Source organism: Bombus bifarius, unplaced genomic scaffold, assembly GCF_011952205.1.
Source record: "Bombus bifarius isolate JDL3187 unplaced genomic scaffold, Bbif_JDL3187 scf7180000008047, whole genome shotgun sequence".
Lineage (NCBI taxonomy): Eukaryota > Metazoa > Arthropoda > Insecta > Hymenoptera > Apidae > Bombus > Bombus bifarius.
In genome coordinates this window covers 367,124-385,976 of record NW_022884413.1, presented here as the reverse complement: position 1 = coordinate 385,976, position 18,853 = coordinate 367,124, and the positions used below count along the sequence as shown (strand labels likewise).

The following is an 18,853-nucleotide window of genomic DNA, read 5'->3' as shown; positions in this document are numbered from 1 at the left end:
GAAAACGATTACTAAACCTTGTACTTTTATTCGTAAATCGTGTTAATCTAGATCTATATTCCCACATATCCGGTATTTAAAATCAGTACAATCGTCATCATTCTATTGGTCGCTTTTTGATATATAGAATTCTTGCCCATATTTTTTGTAATTAGTAATTAATGTAAAGAAAAAGAAGGACTTGTCTTAGCTGCGCGATGGTCCAAAGAAATTGTATTATTTGTCTGAATCATTTAGCTGCTGAGGGTGATGATTATAGTAGTGCAATCTAGTAGTGCAATGCGTAGCTGGGTACGATCTCGAAGTAAGAATTTCATATAACGCAGCTAAAGAGTCTGAAAAAGCAGAGTATGATCTTACGATCGGGCGATTAGCATTCAATCGGATTTAATTTGCTTTAGAAGCAAGTGCTAGAGCGTCGGATCGGCTAAATGGAGGGTCGATTCAGTTCGTTCGTTGGCACTGAACCCGAGATTTCGAACAAATTTCCGCCGAACGACCGTTTCTTATTTATGAACACATGAATAATACGAGATAAAGGATCGTGTATTACTCAGTATTCGATATTTTGCAAAATTCTTCGATAACGAAGCTACTGACTAAGTCTCATTGATGAAATAGGTTTCGAATCGAGGAAGTCAATGGAAAATTCTTCGCTTTTCGCTGCAAGAAACCAAGGTTTTGAATCTTTTGTGATTGTCCTTCGATCTCGAAACCTACTTCACGAGAGAACACTAAGTTTTTTACGGGATGAAATCACTGAAAAGAGAGCAACCAAATGTCTCTGTAACATTTCTTTCGAAATAACTTTACCGCAGATTACTTACTTACTTAATTCTCTTATTAAAAACATTTTTAGCATATCAATTGATTTTTTAAAAATATTTTTCTACGATTAATCGATGAGATTGATGCTGCCATCTTACTCTTTATATCAGTCACTCATTTTTATACTTTTAACGTTATTATTTTTTGTTGACATCTTGTTACAAAAAATCAATTTTTACCATGTACGAATTATTTATATGTGAAAGGAGATCAGAGATATGTTGGATTGCCTCTGTTAGGGGTGATTCAAGCCTATAGTATAACCGATTAAAAATCATAGGGGGATTACCCCTTTTAATACAAATTGAATACTAGACTTATATATATATAGAACACGAAAGGCTAGTTTAGACTCTATTTTAAGTACTTTCTCGTCGAGACGTTGGCGGATTATACAAGCAATCTGTACTTTTAGGCGGACGTCGCATATTTATTGGGAAGTTGTACACAATATTTTACTATCATTCGTCGGATTTTTCCTTTTTTTTCGCGTGTGCGTGCGCGAGTGTCGCTTCTTCTTTTCTCCGAATCTGCCAGGCTGATTTGCTCACCTAATATTATTATAAAAGGCTGTGGAACTAATTAATCTCTTACTCTCTCCCTCTCTCTCTCTCTCTCTCTCTCTCTCTCTCCAGAAATGAGCAATTGAATACAGAGCAGAGTTCGATCATGTTTGTGTTTTTGGGGGATTTGTATGGGGGTTGAGATATGAGGGTTGGAGCGTAAATCGTGGAGCGAATATTTTGCTACTGAAACTCTCGTACAAATCAGCCTTGCAATTGTTATTAGGTATTGTCTTATATAAGAAAACGAACAAAAAAAAAAAAGGAAAAAAGAAAAAAGTGAAAAGTAACACGATGTGTAGCCCTCGATAAATACGTGTAATAATATACGATAATAATTATTAGCAATTTATAAATGTACATTTCTCCTTTATATGTCGTATCTAATTTATTATGAAGCGAATTTTTAATACCTGTAATGTCGTAATTAATAATATCCCTCTGCATTAAACGTGCTTTCGATCCTCACCCCCCCCCAGCCCTCTTCGAATCTAATTGATTACGATTAACCGTAATGTTAATGCTTCTAATATGCTAGTCAAGCCGATACAAATCAGAAGTTTGTAAAAGAGTACCGTTTTTTCTCTCCTCTCTATGGCCCTTTTATAGGTGTAACTTTTCACGTGATAGTTTCTACTTGTTGACAAAAAAAAAAAAAGAGATAAGGTAATATCATTTATTATCAATTATTCTCACCTTTATTACGATTACTGATTATGATTACTATTGTAACGTGTAACAGTATGCTCAATAAAAACTTTTCTATAATTCGAACAGTGGATGGAACAGTGCTAATGTGGTATACAAATAATTGTGTAATAAAATTTCGTATGCAGAGCGAAACTAATGCTTCGTCATCTAATTATTTTCTTTTCTCTTTGTTTTTACACTACCTTGCGAGTGTAATGATTGTATAACGAAAGAGTAACGAAACAGACTTGTACCAGGAAAAGATGATTACAGGGTTAACAATAGCCCCGACACGATGCAACGTATGTGTGTCATATTTGCATCGAAATCTTTTCCTTTTTTTTTTTTTTTTTTTTTTTGGTATTATAAGAGCGCGCATTTGTGCCGTCTGGCAATCAAGATGACGGACGAAATATTATCGGTGAACAGACTGTCGGTATTTATAGCTACTGTTGTAATGTTATAAATAACCGATCAATCTTATCAACTTGTGATATTGCTACAACGTGTGACGTGGCGATGTTACCTACGCGTGATCTAGGCCTGGATTTCTACTAAAATCAATGAAGCACGTATCATTAGATCAATAAAATAGAGGATGAAGAACTTCATAATAAAATTTTAATAGAAACTCATTTTACTTTCCTACTTTTGCAATTAATTACAAGGAATGACTAATGACAATTAGATACGAGCGAATGAAGAATTTGATATTATAATTTTATTCGTAAAAGTTATTTACGTAAAACAAATTATAATAAATAACTATATATGACTATAAACATATTATAATAAAACAATAATAAATTTTGTTCGTAAAATATATAATTCGCCCATATTTAATTATTAATCATTCTTGACGATTAATACAAAATTAGGATGGTTGGGCAAGCAAAATATCGCAAAAAAATTACGCAAGGAGGGGAATGAAGATTAAAAGATACATAATCAAAGAAAATAAATTAGCCTTTGTTAGCAACGAAATTTTAATAAAATTCGAAAACACGAATACAATGTTGCTTAAAAATGCATATCTTTTGAAATTCTTGTTACGATAAGAAATAGTCGGATGTTTTCCACGCGAAGGAGGCACATGAACAAGGATTACAAGTGGAAATATTTATTATAAATCAAAACTTACATTATTTAAATAACAGTACTTGCACCTGAGAGCTGCAATACCTTAAACAATTTATAGAATAAAGCGACTACTTCCGACAATAAGTGAAGACTAAAAACCTTATTTCTAATATTGTATCACATCTATTTCTCGACTATGAAGAAGTAGATCGATCGACGTTGATCTACGGTCCACGTAAAACTCGAGACAGAAGGTAAATTTTCTTAAGATAAAAATAAAACAGTGTTCCCTTCTATGCCAAAATAAAACTTACTAAAATATCTAATAAATAATAAAATCGTAGATTTAAGCGATTAAAAATTACAGCTGTCTTTTACCGCTTACCAAAAGCTGAACATATATTACAAATGAATATCAAACAAGATTTAACAAAAAAATATTTTAAAAATCAAAATTATTTGAAAATCTCACCTAATTTAACCAATAGTTAAACATTGACCTTCATACACTTCATACAAATAATTGCATCAAGTTTAACTAGAGGATAAAAATTAAGCCAAATATATAAATATATAGTGCCAATTTCTGTATTAAACATATAGAAACAATTTTAATTCGATTGCACTTAGATTGCACTTAAAAGTATCGTTAAAACCCAGCTGGTGAATCGTAAAAGAAATTGTGTCTTGAATACACTACATGCTAGTTAAAATACATAGAAGCGGGCAGAATTGTCTACGTTAAGAACGAATTGTGAAAAGGTGAAAAATAAAACCCAAAGCAGAATAAAAACTACTAATTCTAGGCCTTCAAGCTCTCAGGCGCATAATGTGACAGCGTATATCATTAAATGCATGTTTTTTTCCGGGATAATGAGAAGAGCACACATGAAAATCAAATGAAAAACGATGTACTACGAGAATGAAGTGAAATTAACGATAAATAGGAAATAATGATTATTTAAAAAACGACTAAGAATCATCATCGATGAACGCAGGACTAAACACCGAGGTTGTATTCCGCAGTCTCGAATAAAAAAATGAAATCTCGCCTTGTCACCGGAAAATTGCATGAATTCGAAAAACGAAAAACCATCGTATCGTCGCTACGACTGTAAATGATTCCTATACACCAGATATTCGGAGTGTAATCCTGAATCTTTTGAACTAGGCCAGTCCAATGGAACTCACGTTATAAAGATCTTGCGATAAAGCAAATTTCTTTTTCTATTTCGAAAGATTCTTCTTTTTTTCTTTTTTATAACTCTTTCTTAATTATTCAACATTTTTACACATGCGAAGAGAGTTTATAACAAGCAGATTTGAAAGTGTGTTTAACAAGCAAATAGCCACTGTGTAAAAGTTGCTCTTTTTCTTCAATTGGATACGTTACTGTGATACAACAAGTATTATAATAATATAGTAATAATTCATTACTATATGTGTATATAGATATATATATATATACCATCATTCGTTGTCATCATGCATTGATGAAAATATCTCATAATAGATTACATTCGCTACTTCCTTCCGTAATATTTCTATATAAGTATAATTATAGTTGCATTCCAAAGCAACTATAATTACTCTGTACAACATAGATTAATTGTTAAATATTCGCGACAATGATTTCCATGCTTGTTAATATAATTCTGTTCGCCGTGTGACTATAGAGTAAACTATAATCACCATTGCGACTGAATACATACAGTAATCAGTCATCATAGCAACTGGTTTTGTAATGAAAGAGTTAAGCGATACATGTTGTGTGAAATCTGTACGAAATGGCAACGCTAAACAAAAACGTGAGGTTCTTAACTCGAATAAAGCTTATATCTACCGTAAGGACTCGACTAATTCAAACGATCATCATTCTACGTCGTCGTGACTGCTCATCGATCAAAGGATATTTCAGACTCAATTTTTAATTCACAGCCGGTTACAATATACGATTCTTGACTTTTGAAACCAATAACACGATATTCAGGGCGATACGTAAATTTTGCTAAAAAGATATCCTCGTCCCAATAAAAATGGCTCCAAGTAAAAATAAGAACAATAATAAAATTTCCCGCGTTTCTTCCTCTTCGAAATAATTTAAATAATCACGATCTTATAATACAACATATCATATCGAACGCATAGAGAATAAATTAAATATCTGCGAATACGTAAGTACTTAGGTGTACAATTATAAATAGGATAGAGAAATCAAACGTCGCCAGTCAGATTGGCTCTTTCCTCTATACTGTTTACACGTTAGCATCTGCATAACTGAACTCTGAGACAGAAACGAAAGGGAAAGAAGCGCGGTTCTCCCCCTTCTATCTTGTTACAATCATTAATATGACGATGAATATACTCGCATTATTCTAACGTGCACGGTGTATGTGAGTCTCTGTGTGTGTAAGAATACATTCAATAATGCTAAGCGACATACAAATGTTCCCCCTATGTTTAAATGTGACTGCACTTTTTCTTCGGATTTTATCCGAGCGTCGATCGAAAAAAGCTAGAGCTCGTGGAATGATTACACGTTGTCATGTTACTTCGAATATGATAATAGTAATTAACGAAAGGGATATGTATACGGGTGTACGGCCTGATTAGATGCATGTAGATGCAAGTATGGACGTATAGTGTCTAGGAGAAGAAAACTGTCCGTCGCTTTTTCTGTACAATACGAGAAAAGAATTGAATACATCGCGGTATTTATTTCTTTCCGTTAGGTCAATGTAAGTTTGTAGCAACGAATCTCTTCTGTTATTCGAGTGAAAAGACATAGAACGCAAAGAAATATGATTAACTTGAATTCGAATTTTGATTCAGATGCACGTTCAAAGCAAGATAGACCAATTCGCCTTGCAGACATTGTGTTTCTTTCCTTTCCTTTTTCTATTCCAAAACGATCAGTCGCTAGCACAAAGCCATAATAATTCGTCCCGTGTGTCGAGCACGAACAGCAACATGAAGTACTTCTTTTTTACGGTGCGTCTGATTGATCGAGAAAAGCAGCTGGAATGTGCTGTTATACGTTAAACGATTCAGATAGAATGGACATCAGTCAATGTTTCAACTAAACAATGCAGAGCCCTTTTATCATCCTGGCGTTATCGTTTCGCGTATAGCTCTCTTATGTGGTATTCCTTTACTGCGCACGAACGTAATACTTCCGTTCCTGAAACAAAAGAGGACGACGGTTTTCTAAAGAAATCAGTTAAAAAAAAAATCCCAAGGATCTCGTGCCTTCAAAATGCAACTTATTTCCTTCTGACAATGGAATCTAGAAGGCTAAATGTTAAAAAATTTCGGAAACTTTCGACTGGTGGCTACTGATTCAAAATAAACTGAAAGAATTTCGAAAAAAAAAAAAAACATGAAAAATAATAAAAATTTTCTACCAAAGACACAAGATCTGTATGAAACTCTGACAAAATCGTTACAGAAGCTGGAAAAAGAAATAATATTAATTCGTATGTACCATGACAAGCCAAAACTCGATATCAAGTATCAACATGACATTTACAATAATTAATTACTGCTCGTACAAGGGGTGGTTTCGAGTATATACACAAGCCAAATGTTACATTTTCCCATGCTAGCTACGGGTTTTACATAAAAGGAGCAGTAATTAATCGCCACGACACAGAATGATGATTCTCGATCGTGATCTTGTTACGATTAAAAACAAAAGATAGTCTGCACTGTGGCAATGTCTATAAAAAAAAAAACAAAGGAACAGAGGTGAGTCGAAAACGATGGTATGCGTGGTGGTCGATAATGACACAAAAAAAATTAATAACGATAAAAAGACTTGTCTGTGCATCGACACGAAACATCAGGGATAGAAAATAAAAAAAATAAACAAAAAAAAAAAAATTAAAAATTGTTCTACAAAATCTACAAATACGCACCTGCTACAGAAACCCGGTCTAGTTTCGCCCCGGTATTTTGCTGTCCAGACGAAATCGTACTCCAGAGTGACATCCTTTTATCTAAGTCCCGGCCCGCAGAGTACTCAAATCAAAGCGAAACAAAACGACAACGCAAATATCGAAAAAACGACTGATAACAATGATGGTTAAGAAACACAAATGGCGTGCGAGGAGAATTAATAATGCAAACCTGTTACATACGCATTCTTGGTTTCATACAAAGGTTCCTACATGATTTGGTTATATGACAAATAAAGAAAAAGGAACACAGACACAGAATATGATAAGGATATACCCCATGATACACGACAATCCCATGTATAGTCGAGTAACAACCATGTTCAGTTAAAAAATAATTTATTCGCTCGCTCGTTAAAGTCTCAAGGCACTACTTATATTAAATAATCCAGCTTTCGTAATAATTAATCACGAGTTCAGAAACATTGTACCATATGGTCGAATAATAATAGGATATCTTTATTCGTTTATCCTTCTTTTCCTTTTGAATAGAAAGTTTGAAGTCTAGAAATGTAGTTGGAGATTAATTTAAAAAACAGTGAGGGATGATACAAGGTGCCCCGAACGAGAATAAGAAACGCAGGCTCTTGAGATCTTCTTTTTAAAATATAGTCGTCATTTGTTACATAAATGAGGATAGTTTGAAAATAATAACATACGTATATACGTAAATATGTAGTGTATACAACGAATACTTTCCGAAGAAGAAAAATATTAAAACACTTATGGGGGAACTTCGAGACACCTCACATCGTGTTAAAACTATAGGATACAGTCAAGTGTAATCCTAAGCAAGATGAAGAATTCCTCTTCGTTATATAATAAAACGAGAAAAATATAAAATTCGTGTTAATTATAATAAGTGAAAAATGAATGTAAACTATTGACACGAGTCATCTGAGGCTTGAAGAAGACTGTTTTCTGGTATTAAAAATTAAGAACAGAGTACGTATACGAGAATATCGCAAGAACAACCTGTTACAAAAAATAATTCTTCGCACGTTGAACTGCAAATCGTTAGATTGATTATTATTAATTTTCTCTACACATTGATCATCGTGAAATTGTCACCTTTGCAAATCTATACTGAACTATATAGTTAAGCAAAAGCCGCTGCTAGAATTGACTACTTGTAATCCGTGTGCGTAGTTTCACGGTGTTCTGGCTTACATGATAAAATAGCTCGAACATAAAACAATGTTACTTTTCTTATTATCCTATCTCAGCCAAGACTAACACGTGAAACGGCCGATTCGTGTAGTTTCACTATGAAAATAATTGTCTCTGGAAGCTTATTGATTTATTCTAATTGCTTTCTATACGATTGTGTATGATACAAGCGTAAAAACAGTTAATAATAATAATTATAGATAAATAATGCGATGTGATAAAAATAAAATGCTTTGTAGAAAAGCACCTATCCATCGAATTTCAATTGATTCGCTTGTCTTTAAAAAATACGGAATACAAATATCTTCGATATTTTTGTTTAAAAGGCAGAATACGACGAAAAAACACACAGAGAAATTAACGTGAAGTGAAAGGGCATCGTTATCACAGCTTACAAGTGGAAGTAATTTATAAAAGACTGTATACTTTTTCTACGCGATACTTTCCCAGATAAGAAAAGAGTTACAAATGGAAATAGCATCGAAGGATTATAGAAATACTCGTATAGTAAATGTAATAAAAGAATGTGCAGTTATGATGTGCTGTCGTCATTGTCAATTGGGGATATCTGGCTGCGAGAAAAAACAGTATATCAAATGCCCAAAAAATTGCCAAAGGCCCATACCTACGTCCAAACTACTATAAATTCCTATAAATGCTTGCATTTAAGAGGAATCGTTTAAGATAGTTTCCAAAAGATCGCAAATTCCTCAGCGTATTTGGATTACACTATCGTGGAATTTAAAAACGAATACCTAAATATAGCTTCTCCCGAACAATCGTACGCTTTCTTTAAATAATTCTTTCTCGTTCTAGAAGTATAGACTTTTCGATGCGGTATACACCGAAAATCACCATGCGACTGGGCATAAATCGAACGACAGGCAATACTACAGACGAAGAATATCCTACGTGGAAGAGTGAATCCCGAAAGCTTGGAAGATCTTGTTTTTAAAACCGGGTTTGTTAGGACTAGCGTCGTTGTGGCCAGACTGTCCTTCATGTAGCGCCCTTTGTACCAGCGGCAGCGAGCCCTGTGATTGTGTGTTGTGTCGCCAATTCATCAGAACGGGCCGGATAACGAAAAAAGAACAAAAAGAAAGAAGAAAAGGATAGTAGACGACTAATCGTGTGCTACAACATGCAGTGCAACTAAAATATTTCTTTCTTGTATCCGACACAACTTACCTCGTCGTGTTGCTCGTGTTCGCTGTTGGCTAAACTGGATCGCGAACCGCGTCTCGTCGACCCTTTTTCTTCCCCTAAAATTTGCGCGACTTTCCCTTGCTTTACGAACTCCAATGTCTGCTTCAAATTAAACGAAAAAACTTAAGTAACAAATGCCTGCAATTTTTTTTAGTCGAAGTAATTGTAATACTTTTAACTTTAACAAGCTATCTTCTATAAAATTTAATCACTTTAATACCGTATATTAGAGAGAAATTATATTCGTCTAATTCATTTTCACACCGCGAAAATTTTGTTTATATTTTATATTTTTCTATTCTTTCAATCTCTTTTACTGTACTATTCGAGTATTATTACAATAAAAGTAAAAATATCTACGCTCGGTTCAGATTTTATATCCAAGTAATTATTGAACTTACCTCTTTTCGTGACCTAAGGGCGCAATCTTCTAGAGTTTCCGCCGCTTCATATTTTCCTTGTCTTCGATATAACGCACCAAGATTCTTTAGAGTAGTCGTAACTGTAGGTGAGTCCACTTTAGCAGCTTTGTGCCAACCTCCATATTCTCCATATGGAGCATTCTCCTTATTTCTATGTTTATTCTCCTCTCTTTCTTCAGCAACCTGAAGTAGAAACGTTTTCCATAATGTCACAGACACTTATATCCTAAATATCATTCCTAAAACCACCGAAGACATTCTTACCTGCCAGATTGGTTTGTTATCACCAGCAATAGCACCAAACTCTTTCTCGTGTGCTCTGGTCAATACTTGTTTGTACAAAACTTCCGCATCCTTGTACTTTCCTTGTTTCAAGTAACACGATGCCAAATTATTTTTCGTCTTCGCGACATTAGGATCGTCCGGTCCAAGTTTGCCTTCGTAGATCTCCAGCGCTCGCAAGTAATAGCGCTCCACTTCTTCGTATTTACCCTGATTCTGGCAAAGCAAGGCAAGGTTATTCAGCTGCTTCGCGACATCAGGATGGTCACGACCGAGAACCTTTTCTCGGATATCGAGAGCACGTTTGCACAACGGCTCAGCCTCCTTGTATTTGCCGCGTTTTCCATATAAAACTGCCAAGTTGTTCAACGTGGCAGCGACTGCAGGGTGATTTTCACCGAGCGTCTTTTCACGAATAGCCAAAGCATCGTTCAACAAGTTCGCTGCTTCTTTATATTTATTTTGATCCCTATATACTAAAGCAAGGATATTCAACATCGTAGCGACGTCAGGATGATCGTGACCAGAAGTCTTTTCCAGATCTTCCAGCGCCTGTTTACAGAGAGGAACGGCCACCTCGTAACGGCCTTGGCTGGCGTACTGTATAACCAAATTGTGCAGTGTACGCAAGCGCGCGGGTATCTCGTATCCAGCGTTCACTTGTTGTGCAAATTGCGAAGGCGGTGTCGGTAATATCGCTGCAATAAAAATGGCGAACATTGCAAAAAGTGGTCCTTATCGGTAGCTTAAGCCTGTGCGAATACGAAACCTTACTAAAGTGTTCGTAAACAGTAACACAACTTGAAACGAAGCTACCTCGTACTCTTACTCTTATACATTGGATGAAGTATCTTCGAATCTAATGGAGAAAATTACAAAATAATTTCAGTAAAATCCCTTTGTGTTATTCACACAGACTTAAGAGAAAATTGGGGCACCTAAAAAAGATGCTTGATAAAAAAGAGAGAGAAAGCGAACGTACACTTACTATTTCGGTCGTCCGCATCATCATCGGGGAATAGATCAACCACAGGATCATCTGGTGGCCGGTCTTTTGCATTTTCATCATCCGCAGAAGGATCAGGATCATACTGCTTCATGCTTTCCATGAAATCTAGGTGTTTCTTCTGTTCTTCCAATTGGACTAGCTAGTAAAATAAGAAATATTTTAGTCTCTTAAACTACATATTTCTCTATATGTAATATCTTTGTATATATAATCTATATACATAACATAAGCTCGAATAATTCCCGCAATATAATCGCAGCAATTCGATGCAGGATAGCGTCAAAAGATCTACCATTTCTATCAGTATATTATATATGTCGGAAAAACGTCAGGAATAGGGTTATGGACGATTGATAAATCTTCAGGGAAATTGGCCATGATATCACAAGGGTACGGTCTGTTAACACGAGAATGAACACTACCGACGCGACAATCAACAGCGGTGGCTGGGCACTTGCGATGCTAGTGACGTTGGTCTTAGGCTCGATAACGAATCCACGGTCAACGGAATGATAGATATACTTACTCTAACTCAAACGTGTACTACTCACTGATCGTAAGGCGCTACTCCCTTCGTCGACCAGATCTCAAGAAAGAATGAATTCTCGTCCCGAGGATGCCACCGAGGAAAACTATGATGGGGTGTGTCTAAGGACACGAGATCCTCTCGACATCGCTCTCAATTGGTCAATTTGGGACAAAAGCTGCCTGTCCGTTTGGAAAATCTTAATTACCGGAAAAGCCCAGGTTTTAAAGCGGGTCCCCAGGCTAACTGTACTCGTGCTGTGTATGTGCCTCAACCTCTGATATTCATTGTCCGAAGGACCCGTTGGAATGTTTTACTGTTAGGTACCTATAGAGGTATTTCTCCTAATGAGGGTCATACTATCGCTCTATACCTTTGTTAGACAAAGCACCCGTCCCGTTGACCGCGGCTACGTTCGGTGACTAATGGTCGCCTTAAGCCCAAGCTTATTATCACAAATCGCATACAAGTACAATTGGGCAGGATGACGGCAAATTGTTTAGTTACAACTGTAAACTTTAGTTACAACTTTACGGATTTTCCTGAAGTTCCAAAGGGAAGGCTCCGGTGTCCTTTCCTCTCCGACATATATATTTACATATACATATGTGCAACTCTTCGTTGATGTCATCTTTGTGGAATTTCTTACGATAAGACGAGTTAAGGAGAAGAATAAACTTGTGCAATTTTAGATCTCCAGATGTAGTTCCGCAATTACGCGTAATCGATAGCCTAGCTTCGACACCTGGTCCTCATTCTTATCATCTACTTTACATTTGACTACTTACTGCTTGCTGACTGGCTTGCAATTTTTGTTGCGTTCCAGCCAATTCATCCCTTAACCAGGCGTTCTCTTGGCACAACCTTCTCACTTGCGTTCTAAGCTTTTGTTTCTCAGCCTCTACCATTTGTAAATGATTTGCAAGTGCCATCATGACCTGTGCTTCACCAAGGCCCAACTCTATCATCTCAATGTTCTTCGATAGCAAGCTAGCTTTGTCTCTCGCGACTGGTGCATCCTGGGTCTGTAGGGCTTGTAGAAGTCCCCCGTGTTCAACACGAAGGGCTTCCAGGCCCTGGGATACAATTCTGGCACCAGCCATAATTTCTTCCTGCGTCATGGCCGTCATTCTACCAATATTTTCTATTTTTTTGCTAAAAATTGAAAAAGTAGAATTAACGAAAACTCAGCTGAAAAAGGAACATTAAAATTCCACACAGTGACTTAAATTTAAAGTTCAATATAACGAGTTTATTTTAAACGTTAATTAAATTCGCGTTAGAGTATCGTTTTTAATTAATACAGTAGAACCTTAATTCTTTACAGATATTTTAGAAATTTCCAAACGACACATTTTGAAATCATTTTCTGTAATTCTTTTTATAAAGTATATAGATAGAGGCTTGTTTTCATATATCGTTGCTTCTAATTTCTCTTTGTTCCTAAACAAATTTTGTTACGTTTTCGTTATCGGTTCCAGTATTAAAAAGGTTATATAATGAAATGTAGAATCTTTTCTACAATTTGTGTTAGCATCAACGTAAACATCATAAAATACATTTATTACAATGATAAATACGCAATGATAACAAGACTCTATTTTGCATAGACCTCTGGTTCTCGTAACCAAGGCAGAAAGCATAAAGAAAAAGGTAAAACAGAAGTAAGCGGTATTTGGAACGACTTGCTTTACGCGCCAATAATTAACCGCAATCAAAAATAGGCATCGTGAAGTATTTCAGTCCAGGCAAGCAGAACGTATCCGGCATTGGTACGTACAGAGAATGTTTTCGGATTTAAGCTGGTAGAACGGTTTTATTTTAAAATAAAATAAATATACAATCTCAGTGATTCAATCGCCGATCATGACGACTTAAAACATTTTTCGAAATACTCGAACGTCGATTACTCTAAAATTAATTCGAATAAAAACTTACCCCATGTCAGGGCCACGTTAAATCCACAGAAATCAATGGTTTAATATATACGCGCAGGCGCAATTGCCGCGGCGCTTCTTCTATGCGACACCAATGTACCGAGTAAAAGTGAATTACCAAGAAGAGAGAATTATCAAAAACTCTTACGCATTACACATACGATTATTATTAACGGGAGGAATATTCGCGCGAAGAATCAGGTAACGACACGACGACAGGTTAAAATTAATTGCAGACTGGCAAAGTTTTCGATAGAAAACTCACCCCATGTCACGACCGCGTTATAACACAAGCGAAATCAATGGCTCGGTAGTTCTGCGCAAACGCAACAACCATGGCGTGCTCTTTTAATGCGACAGAATATATATAGGTGTATAGAGAAAGATGGTGAAATTTCACGAGGGAAGAGTAGAATTCGAAACGCCGTTGCCAATCGATAAAAACAAATCGGAAGAAATACGTGTTAGCGAAAAAACATAAAGAAATGATTGACGTGGTCGCGGCCGGATCAGGATTTCAGGGTTCTGCACTTGTAAACCTTGACCTCGTGCAATCGTCCTTCCAAACAAGCCTTGACCTCACCATACCAAATGAAACACTGTATCGTTTAACAAATGTACTTGAGTAACACTATTTCGCACTTTCGACATTGACAGCTACTTCCGATCAATTGATTTGTCCAAGGACTTATAACATAGAAGGGTAATAACATTCTTAGTTACCAGCATGATAATCGTTGTGAATCGACTTTCCAGCATAAGCGAGCAGGAAGCGTGGTGAGGAAAGCACGAAAGTCTCGGGTCGATACATTGATTTTTTACGAAACCTGCATTATAGGATATCAACAGGGAAAGTGAATGTCGCAGCTAATATGTACACAATAGAACCAGTGACACATCGAATCACTCAAAATAAAAACTGATCGACTCGATTTTTTGAAAATTTCTTAATTTTAATATTAGAATACATAGTTAACGTTTAATTGTTTGGAAACGGCGAAATTGATCAGTTTGATTCCTATTAGCTCACATGACAAAATTTTTCATGTCACTTTTTCCTTCATCGACATATTGCGACATCTGAACGCGCTTCAGTTTACGATGGAAATTATTTTCAGTGGTTCGCGCATGCAGTCGCAAAGATTTCCTCGACGGCGTGTATTCGATCGTATTGCTTGAAAAACTGAGCAAAAAAGACGTACGTGAAGTTTCTAATGAAAGTGTGCGGCAATTAGAGCTTGGTATGTTTACGTAAAAACGTAGCGACTTAGATATAACTGACCATAAGCCTGGTGTTAATAGGAAAAGAAAATGGAAAAAATAATAGAAAAAGTACAGATAACGATCAAAATGGATTCAAATGGTATAAGGATTCGTAAGTAGGGGAACTACTCACATTCTATAAGCGTTCAGCGTTTTTGACATATCTGTTCTACCCATCGGTAATGTTGGACTCTGTTGGACCTACCTAATCCGTATACAAAAAAAATTTAACTTTCTACTATATCGATCTGTCTGTCGTTTCTTCGCGGACAATCGCGACTGTATTGTCACTCTCAGTCAATCGAATCTGTTGTAAAAAAGTCATTTATCTCGTTTTTCAATCGTATAAAAATAGAATCTGTACAATATACATATATATATACACTACAATGTGTCCCGCAATGTGATTTCTAAAGGGGGGCACCCTCGCGGAATCGCGTTTAATTCTTTACTGAGGACTAACGTTTGGCTTCGCACCCTCTTGCATGAGAGACCGACACATCCGGGGGCAGAGGGGGATGGAAAGATTGCGCATGCGTTCAAAATTCAGGGGTGTTCCTACAACTGCACGAAGAACGTGCATGGACACCGGTATGTCCACGCCAGGTATGCATAACAAAATGAATGATGTCTTTCTACGTTAAGAAGAGCTTCGTGCTTAGCGTCGTTACGACCACATACGCAAATAAACGTCAGTCGGTCAGTAGGAATAACCGGAGGGTGCGTAAGGGTACGATGAATGAAGCTTCTAAGAGAGGGTGCTACGCGTGCATGATACTTAACACTTCACGGGGACGCGTATCCGCGTCTACCTTTTATCATTCCTCCCGTCTGAACACTTTACGAAACAGCATACACAGTATAGTGTAAGAGTCTTATATCATGTCGTTACTGATTTTATAACGGCGACTTAGAAACCTTAGAAAAAGTTTTCACATGTTATGTACATGAAAGCGAATTTTAAGAGATTCTCTTTATGGTGTTGCTTGTTTTGATGCACTTTTTCAAAATATTGCAATCAACAAGACCTTGATGTGAATGTTATAAAATATGCATGAGATCATCTAATACGAATCAGTGAAGAAAAGGAATTCAGAAACGTGAATCAGTTTCATGAAACAACTAATTTCTAATAGAATTATAGCAAAAACATATTCAACAATTTTTCGACACAATTTCTAAAAATGCTGTTGTTATTAAAATAAGATTTCGTAAAATATTATTTTTTATTAGCGTATTTACTTACATTTATTTTTTATATAGTTTACTCTAAATTAATATTTTTTGGCAATTACAATTACCAAATATACTAGAATTAAAATAACCATTATTCAAAAAATACAATTAAAATATCTATCTATCTCTGAGATTAAAAAATTTCCGTTTGATTGATAATCTTGAACTTTTGCACAATTGAGAAAAGCGCACGATTAATAAGTAACTATCGAGTTTTAATTAGTTTTTTCTCTTCGCGGCTTTCTTTCGTAATTAATAGTGTTAAAGTGATGTGCAGACATAAAAGCGTATCGTATTAATGAGAAGAGCTGGTAGATACATATCATGTAAACAAATGCCGATGCGGAGCAACGGCGGTAATTATTGGTGAACCAATTAATTTTGTCTGAAGTTTGCGGAATGTTTTAAGTCTCCGCAGAGCCGGTAAAAAGCACACATAGAACGCCAGTTTTCGCAATCTTTCTCACTTCAAGGGGAATAGAGACGAGGTAGCTGATGACTCATAGCATGACGACAGAACATTACAAGTGCTGTACCATGTGCGCGCCCGTTCGTAGAGAAGTGTATTACATACAACCGTATCTACCCAACACATAAAATTGCTTTCACGAATTTAATTCGACGAACCTGCTTATGAGAATATGGTGGCGTGATTGACCATACAGTGCTTCAAAACCTTCCTCGTTTATCGTCGGACCAACGATTTATTCACGCTCATTTCATGTTAGAAATTTTATCTTTTATAAAAACATATCGATGCAAATATAAAGGCATTTATCGGAAATAAGATAAAAGAGAATGCTTCAAAAAGTTAATATTGTCACAATTGGTGAGTTGACCTTTGGGAATATCTTACGAGTTGAAGGTATATATGTATATTGTATATGTATATTGTATATGTATTACAAATCGATAAGAGGATTGAGAAGAGCACGTGCGTGAGCATTTGACGTAAAATGAGGTAAACAATACGTATATATACTATAGGTTTAATACAATTATCTTACATGGCAAAGCGCCATTTTTATCTTAAAAACTTTACCCTAGAAAAGTATGAAATGTAATAACTTTTAAATAAAAATTTAAAATTGTCTAAAAAATGTTGCATATGTTAGTAACCCAGTTCCATTTCACATTTACTGATACATATGTAGTTAGAAATCTATAACTTGATAAGTAAAATTTTGCATCGTATTTTCGAAAGTACAGTAGAAAGAGGTCAGTGACAGTACAGGTAGGATAATGAAATTTTCAACTACAAATGGTCGTCACAACGTGAAACAATCGAAGATCTATATTTGTAAAGAGTAACGGCTGAATCGCTGATTGAAATTCATATCATATAACAATTGCATACTCGTTTCAAGCTTCGTGCATATATAACCAATTGTGGTGACAATTTATAGAAGACGTTAAAAACTCCATTATACGAGTTCCTGAAATATCTGAATAAATAATAGAACCACTCCTTTGAATTGTTCTATAGTTTTCGAATTTCTTAGAGGTTAGGAATTCGGGCTGCATAATACGATAGTCAATTGAACACCTGTGCTAGTTTCTTTACCTTTAGATGTTCAATAACTGCACATAGAATAGATAAAAAGCTCACGGAAGAATATTTACAAACAAAAAAGATAAATCAATTTAAAAAAAAAATAGATTGATATACTGTTAATCCTATCTCCACTTATCCGGTATTCTACGATTAATCTTTGCTTATCTACATACATTCATTTATGTAACGATACGCATAGAATACATAACAGAACCGAATGATACATGACACCGAATCATTTTTCTTAACGCAACAACTTTGACTCCTTTTAACGAATTAGTGAAAATCCAATGAAACGCGCTCCTTTCTAAGTGTACCAGAATAGGGATAATTATCATTACAATCATCGTCATGGTCACTGGTTTTCTGTCATGGTTCCGCAGAATCTTACGGAAACAAATTAACATCATTTGCTTCCGGTTGTAACCGCCTATCGAAGGCGTGGCAATTTAAAACCGAGGAGTCTGATTATATTCATATGACCAGAAACGCAAAAGATATTCGGAAATTTGATGGTGAACGAAAGCTTACCCTTGTGAACGGTCCACGCAGGAATTCTCCCCTGTTCAGTGTATCATCCCCCTTTTTTAATAAAGGGCAGGATGCCTCGATGCGACGAACCTTTAAAAGAATTTTTTTACGTTGAACGCGTAGATTCTTATAGATTTAGCTCATACAATATTTTACAATCGGTGCAACGACGATGTATAATGATTCACGGCGACGATAATGTTGAAAAAAGTGGATTCCACTCACCGATTTCGGTCGCGGATTCACTGTGAAACGATGCTCACGATACGAAGGAATAGTTGATTGAACTCTCGTTTAGAAATCGTCTCCACCGGCAAGAAGGAACACGAGAAAAGAGGCACTAAACTTTATTTCTGCACGTTTGATGACAGACTAAGATGGCGTGGACCAAGTATAAGTTAATAAAAGTACAATAACCACATATTTTACAGTCCGAATGTTGAATAAACAGCCATTAAGCGTAGTCTACACTCTGATAATAATGTAGACTACCGTCAAATCCCGTACAAATATAAAATGTGTTCCTTAGAACGAATAAATTGACGACAAAATATCCAGAATGTACGTCGACAGTCGGTCAATTATAAAAACGCGATTGA

The 18,853-nt window shown here is 35.8% G+C and overlaps 1 protein-coding gene across 9 annotated transcripts; it reads right to left on the bottom strand.

The window, feature by feature from the left end:
- Window positions 1–3,043: 3,043 nt before the first annotated feature.
- On the bottom strand, window positions 3,044–18,852 carry LOC117207985 (kinesin light chain). 9 transcript variants are annotated; one of them, XM_033448758.1, is made up of 9 exons: window positions 18,480–18,852; window positions 18,255–18,344; window positions 12,521–12,887; window positions 11,180–11,345; window positions 10,180–10,895; window positions 9,895–10,098; window positions 9,476–9,595; window positions 7,079–9,321; window positions 3,044–6,342 (listed from the first exon to the last, which is right to left on the bottom strand). In XM_033448758.1, exons 3-8 carry the CDS (start codon window positions 12,860–12,862, stop codon window positions 9,196–9,198), a joined length of 1,674 nt encoding a protein of 557 aa, XP_033304649.1. In that variant the 5' UTR covers window positions 12,863–12,887; window positions 18,255–18,344; window positions 18,480–18,852; the 3' UTR covers window positions 3,044–6,342; window positions 7,079–9,195. The 9 variants fall into 9 exon arrangements, with proteins under 9 accessions (XP_033304649.1, XP_033304648.1, XP_033304645.1 ...); XM_033448757.1 differs by lacking the exons at window positions 18,255–18,344; window positions 18,480–18,852 and adding exons at window positions 13,671–13,750; window positions 15,066–15,380; XM_033448754.1 differs by lacking the exons at window positions 18,255–18,344; window positions 18,480–18,852 and adding an exon at window positions 15,066–15,381 and having other exon boundaries at window positions 9,476–9,592.
- Between the last annotated feature and the right edge of the window lies 1 nt (window position 18,853).

Bases quoted from the DNA above. Each gene is read 5' to 3' on its own strand.
- LOC117207985 (XM_033448753.1), bottom strand. From the start codon at position 15,109: ATGGGTAGAACAGATATGTCAAAAACGCTGAACGCTTATAGAAT. The intron at 12,888-15,065 runs GTGAGTAGTTCC...TTCAATTTTTAG, and splicing joins ACGCTGAACGCTTATAGAAT to CAAAAAAATAGAAAATATTG. The intron at 9,596-9,894 runs GTAAGTTCAATA...TTTAATTTGAAG, and splicing joins CCCTTAGGTCACGAAAAGAG to CAGACATTGGAGTTCGTAAA.